Consider the following 7,868-nt stretch of genomic DNA (forward strand, 5'->3'; position numbering starts at 1 on the left):
GATCTTAACATAGTGACATCACCGGTGGTGGCATGCTGCTATCATGCACCTCTTGATTTGGTGTGGAAAGAAAGTACACGTCACTTCTGTGGTATTCTTTCCAAAATCCTATAACCCCAGGCCGATCATGAAAGAAACACCAGACAAAGCCATACACTACAAGATGACTGGTTAATATTCAAGAGTATCATGTGTATGAAAAATAGAAAAGATTATATGGTAGATTCATTTTTAGTTTTTTAAGAGTTCTCCACATTGTTTTCCATAGAGGCTGTACAAGTTTGCAATCCCACCAGCAGTGAACGAGTGTTCCCCTTTCTCCACATCCTTGCCAGCATTTGGTATCATTTGTTCTCTTGATCCTAGCCAGTCTGATTGGGGTAAGGTGATACCTTAGGGTGGTTTTAAGAACTCTTAAAAAACTAAAAATGAACCTACCACATGACCTGGTTATACCACTCCTTGGCATATACCCAAAGGACTCATCCTATTGTAGAGACAATTGTACAACCATGTTTGCTACTGCTTTTCACAATAGCTAAGAGATGGAAGCAACCTAAGTGTCCCTCAACTGACAAGTGGTTAACAAAAATGTGATATATTTACACAATGGAGTTTTATTCAGCTGCAAAGAAAGATGAAATAATGAAATTTGCAGACAAATGGATGATCTAGAAACTGTTATACTAAGTGAAGTAACAGACTCAGAAAAACAAATGACGTATGTTCTCCCTCATATGTGGCTCCTAGCACCAAATCCTTTTAAATTCCAGGTCCTTTTAATAAGACGATGCTATACAGCAGTCCCTTCTGCATGAAATAACTACCATCATGATTTCAGCTGAGCCTGATAGCTAAACATAGTCACAATTGGGCTTGTTGACGGTTATGTTCATTCATTAAGAGTGCCAAGCAGGGTCACTGGACCCTCACCTGAATATCCAGCCACTCTTCTCAGCCAACTAGTCCAGTCTTGGAAGACAAAAGAAAAATGAGGAAGAACCCAATAGAGGGATGCTTTTGGAAGCTCTTGTCAAGAAACTCCAATGGACTCTCACATGAACATTTGAAAATTGCCCTGTTGACTTTCTTCTAGTTCCCTGTCTAGAACTTGTAATACTAATTACTCTTGCCTTTACTTCTCCGTCACATCTCCCATTCATGATTCAAGGACTTTCTTCTCCCATTAGAGACGAGAGTTATGTAATTTGGGAGTCTTTTAGGCAGACCCACTGAAGTGGTACTCCAATTACCTCACCCTGCATCCCTGTTCAGCATGGAAGAAGACAGAGTGGTTGGTGACCCTATTCTCTATTGGCAATTTGGGTAACCCCTTTGGAGGATGGCATGATAAGAATAGGAGGTAGGAATGGGCTAGGCAGTTTGGGTAAAAAGACCCCAAAGAAATTTAGCCAGTTTCTTGGTTAAAAGTCAAAATGTCCTTGGTCCTCTTAGCAACATACTCTGTTCCAAAGGCCAAAAATGTCAAAAGTATTTGGGAGCTTGTATCTAATCCTTAAGATTTTAGGGTTACTTCTTCAGAGGGGGGAAATGTTGGGAGGGAGGGAATGGGCATGGATTTGATCAAAACACCTTATATGCAAATATGAAATTCTCAATAAACTTTATGTAAAAATTAAAAAAGAAAAACAGAAAAGACAAAAACCTGTCTCCTAGGGCTGCAGGAGAATTAAATGACAGATGGTCATTATTAAGTAATAAGCTTCTGGATCCCCTGGGAGCTGAAGTTACAGATGGTTGTTAGCTGCAATGTGGGTGCTGGGATTTGAACCCAGGTCTTCTGCAAGAGCAGCCAGTGCTTTTAACCACTGATCCATCTCTCCAGTCCCAGTAAATAGAATTTTAAAAATAAGAACATCGTACTCTCTCGAGAGCTTAGGTAGCGCTGGTGCAATGGCTTGGAAGTGCACGCTGTGCAAGCCTGATGACCTGAGTTCTAAAGTTGATGGCTCACATGTGTAATCCCAGCACTCCTATGGTGAAATGGGAGTCGGAGACAGGAGAATCCCGCAGAAGCTCCTAAGTCAGCTAGCCTGGGGTACGCAAAGCAGAAACAAGAGACCTGCCTAAACAGGGTGCAAAGAGAACCAATTCTAGAAAGTTCTCCTCTGCCCTCTACATGTGTTCCTGCACTCACACATACCTACAGTAAATCAAGACATTAGGCAACTTGGCTAAAGCCAGGATCACTTGGACATTAGTATTTTTAACCTAAACTCTCCTGCTTTTCAAAACATATCACAACTCTTCCCTAGAGATAAACAAAGATAGAATACAGGCACACCAGTAAAACAAGACCCAGAAACTATTATCCTACATTAATTCCATACAGATACAAATAACAAAGCATTTCAAGCAGCTAGGCTTATGCAAATTCTCTTACTTACTTGTCTTGTTCTCCCCAAGTGATTTCTCAGGAGGGAAATTACTTTGATCAAGTTTAAATTTCTTGGAAGAAATGACTGCACCTGAGGAATCCTGAAAGTAATGAACAAGTTTTTTTCTTTTTTTTTTTTAAGTAAAGGAAACCTAGAATTCGTAGTTTTTTACTCAATTCATGAATCCTAACATGTTTCATGTGTTATACTTCATACTGTGATTTAGATCATCAGTTTTCATTCTATTTTTAGGACTATTTCCTTTGCATTCATTGAATATGGACAATCTCTTTGTTGTTTTTTGAGGCTATGTAGACCAGACTGGCCTCAATCTCAGAGATACGCCTGCTTCTGCCTTCTGAGTGCTGGGATTAAAGGTGTGCAGTACCATGCCCCATAGATAATCTTTTAAAAGGCATATTATAAATTGTCAACCATAAAGACAGCAGAATGATGGACCATTCTCTTCATAATAATGTAAATAATCTAAAAAGTTAATGAAAATGGAAAAAGAAAAGCTTTCCTATAAACCACCAAGCTAAAAAAATTTCATCATGAACTTTAAAACAAGCAGCCAGGGCTCAGTCAGTAAAGTACTTGCTATGCAAAGTGGGTCTAAGGACCTGAGTTTGATCTCTCCATTTAAATGAAAAAGCTAGGCATGGTGGCACATCCTTATAACCCAGTGTTGGGGAGGTGGCATTAGAAACCCTAGGGCTTGCTGTCCAGCCAGGCTGTTGGATCTGTGAGCTCTAGGCCAAAGAAGAGACTGTCTCAAAAGGAAAAAAAACCCACCAACAAAAGGCCAAGGTAAATGGCACCCAAGGAACAACACTTGCAGTTGACCTCTCATCTCTGTACATATGCATACATGAGCATCGACATCTACACCCTCACAAAGCAACACTCTGGACTCAATGGAGGGGAGTTTCTCCCACAAAAGTTCCTCCTACTTTTAGAAGTAGCAAAGAAGTAGGAAAATCTAAGTAGAAAAAAAAATCTTGACAATTTTTTTTTATTAACTACTAACTTGGTGAGGGCTAGGGAATTAATGTAATTTTGGGGAAAAAAGAAAAAAATACGACTTAATTCCTGCTCAAGATCATGTCTGTCAGCTTGCCATTTCTGTGGGGAAAAGGGATCCTTCTATCTTTTCAGATTCATTCTTAGCTAACAGAGATGAGTACTAGCAATGGGCATTTAAAATGTTAAGAGACAGTAGAGCCTGGATCTACAAATTTAGGATGCAACATCAGTTTCTCACACTACAAACTACACAGAGCTGAGTATCTACCTCCTTAAAGTGAAAATAAGAAAACAGTGTTGCAGAGACTTTATCTATTTACTACACACAGGCTACATATTATTAGATTGACTAGAATAACAATTGGGAGATGGGTAGCAAAACTGCATTTCATTTTATTTTGTTGGACTGAGAATTACTTTTAGGTTGAGATGAATCCTAAAATTTTCTACAAGACTGGGTTTTTTTGTATAAAAAGAATATAAAGAATTAGTAGTATTAAACTGCCATAGCTTAGTCAGCAAGAACATGTCTCAGTACATCTGATAAACTCAAATGTCTACAAGGGTAACAGGTAAATGAACTCAAAATTAGACAAATCCAGCTGGGCGTGGTTGTTCAGGTCTGTAATTACAGCTACTCAGACATCCAAAGCTGGAGGATCACCTGGTCAAGGGCTTCCTGAGCTACAGAAAGGGTTCACTCTGGGGGAGGCAGAGGCAGGCGGATCTCTGTAAGTTCCAGGACAGCTTGGGCTACAGGGAGACCCTGTCTCAAAAAGACCAAAAAAAAAAAACTAAGAGTCAGGCGTGGTAGTCCCAGAACTTGGGAGGCAGAGGCAAGTGGATCTGAGTTCAAGGCCAGCCTGGTCTACAGTGTTCCAGGCCAGCTGGGGCTACAGGTCAAAAAGACCAAAGAAATATAATAAAAAAGTGGTAGAGTGCTTTCCTAGCATTATAGAGTTCTAGGTTCAATCCTAGTGCTACAAAAAACAAACCCAAACCCCCAAACCTTGAAACTGAACTAATCTAAATACATACACATACACTGACTTCGTGAAAGGCAGCAGAATACTTGTCAAGCAGAATGTAAAAAGTCCGACAGCCTGAAAAACTACTGCCAAGGAGGCTCAGGTTTGCTGTACTTTGAAATTTTTGAGACACGAAGTATCTTCTTGCACTTTAAAATTATGCGGGCTAGATTCGATCAACTAATTACCAATTCATTCCCTCTGCCAGTTCTGCAATTTGAAGACTCCAAGAGTGTACTAAATAGGGTTGAACATGAGGGGCAGAAAGGACAATGAGATACAAGCTTTGCGGGAAACAGCTGAGCCTCACTCGGGCTGTAGTTACCAGGTCTGCGGCTGCAAGGACTATGATGAGAAAAGATGCAACGCCAGACACACAAGGTCTGAAAGGGCAGATATCCCTCCTGAAGCCTGCTGCCTCAACTGCTTTTGCCCCTAGCTATCCGGAAAAAAAAAACATTACGTTTATCTGCTTGAGATGACAGACAAGATGTCAATGATAAATAAAGATTTCAAGTATTTCTGACAAAAAAAGTGGTAACATTTATTAGGCTGGTTTTAGTGATGAGCAGATTTTGAATGTATGTGGCTCACACCACTTTTCAATCAGCACCAATCCCAGTCTAGCTCTGTTGAGCAAAACTGAGAAACAAAGACTGCCAACTGCGAAAACAGTTAAAGAGAACTCTAATTAACTGTACATCTCTAGGTACAGGGACTATTGTTCTTTACATATATCTTGTATACTAAAATTTCCAGAATCACTATATTAAATGAGCTAAAACAAACAAAAATGCTTATATTCCAGAAAATACTATCTAAAGCCAAAAGAACTCTCATTTTTCAACCTGCCTTCGAATACTTTATATTTTCTGGTATTATGAAGGCAGCCCTCTAAACTGTAAAGAAAATCAAATTTTATTATGTTATATATATTATTTGAAGTTTTATTAAGTAGCCAGCTGTTAACTGGCACATCTCGCTTTCTTTACCTTTATTAATTTTTCTTCATTTTTACTTCTTACATCCAGCAATTCAGTATTTAATTTCTCTTCTAGTAACAAGCACTTTGGCACTTGCTTCTCCACCACAGATTTTCTTTCCCATATGACCTCTGGATCAGATGCATCTTCAGTCACCTCAGATTTATTTTTCTGTAAGACTTCCAGTAGTGGCTTACCTTCCAAAGGTGGTTTTTTAAGAGAGATTTTCTTTCTACTAACAAAAAATGCTGCTCCACCCTGGAGTGTAACTTGTGGTTTGATTTTCTGGCTTAAAACCCTAGGAATATTTGGATTATTTTCTGGTGGGTAACAGCTATTCTCTTTCTCTAAGACTGGCTTATAGATCATTTGATTTGACTTGGAAGTTTTAGAACTTCTTGATATGGACTTGATGTGCTTATAATTTGGTAGACATTTAGCAGTTAAACTCTTCTGTGGTTTTTTGTTCCTCTTTTTGGTACGGCCTGGCTTTCTCTGCATTTTTTGTGTCAAACCAGGAAAAGATTTATCTTCATTATCAGTTGTTAGACAAGTGGGTCGGCTCTCTCTTACCAGTTTCCTCTCTAGTGGATTGAGGTACCATTTATCCTTATTGTAAAAAGATCCAGTAGACAAAGCAGATTTAAAGGGTGAGCTATGATTTGCAAACAGCAAGCATTTTTTAGTTGTTTGGCATGGACTGGAAGGGAAAAGGCCTTGTTGAGAGCAGGACTTTTCTTCCTTGTCACTGCTGTGGTAAGGCTGTTTCTTATTAGGTGATGGAAATAGACTTTCAGTAAAGTTCAAAATTAGTTTCTTTGATGAAATGTTTGATAATATGCTATAGAGAGAAAAGAAAGTCCATAAGTTCATTTCTCTTCAGAATTTATTTAGTAGATCTACTAATATACTTCCCCCTATCAATCATACCAAAATAGCATCCCTCTTCATCAAACACATAATTCACATTATCTGTTACTTTAACAAGAGAATTCTCAAATTCTATTTTCATTAAATAGAACTGTCTCATTATATATTCAAATATATTTCCAAAGGAAGATAACAATAACATTTATAAAAAAGAACAGTGTTTACAAAGAAGCTTTGATATACATATATGTGTAGTTCAAAGCCTATGCCCAGGCCATATACAAATTATCTTCCACTTGGCTGGGATCTTGCCTTTCAGATCAGCTAGGGCTACAAAGTGAGATCCTGTCTCAAAACAACAAAATTATCTTCCAAATATTTTCCCCAAATACATTTACAGAACCCCAGCAGATGGTGAGAATTTCAGATAGTTGTAAACTCTACATTTACTATGTTCCCCCCACCCCCGGTATGCATGAGTTCCTAAGATTTAATTTATAGAAAGTAAATTAGCAAAAATAAAATAATAAAATAGGACAATTACAATAATGAACAGTAATAAAAGTCAGATGAACGCAGTATATCTCTTTTTCTCCCTCCCAAAACATCTTTGTGCACTGCAGTCATCTTTTCCACGTAGGTATTTGCAGAGCAGACCACACCTAACTTCAATAACTAAAACCTTGGAAGCTAAATCACAGTAAGGAGGGGAGGGTCACTGTGCACACTTTCTACCATTGCTTACAGAACGTCCTTTACTCTGTGCTAAATATTTTATTAAATATTGCAGAGATGAGTGGAAAGAAGTAAAAGATTTAACATACTTCCTACCAAACAGCTTAAACTTTACTTCATTCTTTCCAAAAGATCTAAATAATTCATTATAAAAGCTTACTGTACTGCCAAACTAGAATTAGAATACAGAATATCACTAGGCCCACAAGGAACAGACTAAGAATGGAAAAAAATTCTTCTTTGGCAGGGTCTCCCTAGTCCCAGACTTGCGTGGAAGTCACTACGGGGATCAGACTGGTCTCATCTGCCTGCCTCTGCCTTCCCCAGGGCTGGGATTAAAGGTTGTGCACGATACCCAGGGTTAAGAATGGAAACTTTGAGAAACACAAAAGAGAACAATACAGGACGGACTTTGTTTTAATGAGTTTATATGTAAAATACCAACCCTTCATCATTCAGAGTATGTTGCTTCCTCTTCCTTAGAGTAAAAGCTGCCATCTTAACTGAATTCCTAAAAGAAAAAGATCAGTAATAATAAAGTCATCAAATGGATAAGAAAAAAAAAAAAATCTAAAAAGTTTTCACATAAATGACTGTACAGAAATACCCAAGAAAAAGAAAATGTCTTTTTGAGTAAGGGCCTCATGTAGCCTAGGCTGATCTCAAATTCAAGTTCAGCCACTGTGAAGCCAAGGATGAACCTGAAAATTTTGAGCCTCTTGCTTGCCCCTCCCCCTTCAGGTGCTGGGATTGCAGGCTGAGGCAGGAAGATTCTGAGTTTGAAGCCAGTGGGATCACAGGGTGGTGGGGGGGGGAGAGGGAGGGAG

General features: G+C 38.7%; 1 protein-coding gene across 2 annotated transcripts in view; it reads right to left on the minus strand.

The window, feature by feature from the left end:
- Esco2 (establishment of sister chromatid cohesion N-acetyltransferase 2) overlaps nt 1-7,868 on the minus strand; it is a 25,067-nt gene that overhangs the window by 15,958 nt on the left and 1,241 nt on the right. For both annotated transcript variants that reach the window (XM_017796904.2, XM_029561134.1), the window contains 3 exons: nt 7,487-7,552; nt 5,446-6,277; nt 2,409-2,499 (listed from right to left, as the gene is read on the minus strand). In XM_017796904.2, the coding sequence (XP_017652393.2) occupies nt 2,409-2,499; nt 5,446-6,277; nt 7,487-7,552 (989 nt within the window). The remainder of the gene's footprint in view (nt 1-2,408; nt 2,500-5,445; nt 6,278-7,486; nt 7,553-7,868) is intronic.

The sequence above is a fragment of the Nannospalax galili genome, unplaced genomic scaffold (assembly GCF_000622305.1).
Source record: "Nannospalax galili isolate Female #2095 unplaced genomic scaffold, S.galili_v1.0 scaffold612, whole genome shotgun sequence".
NCBI classification, from domain to species: domain Eukaryota; kingdom Metazoa; phylum Chordata; class Mammalia; order Rodentia; family Spalacidae; genus Nannospalax; species Nannospalax galili.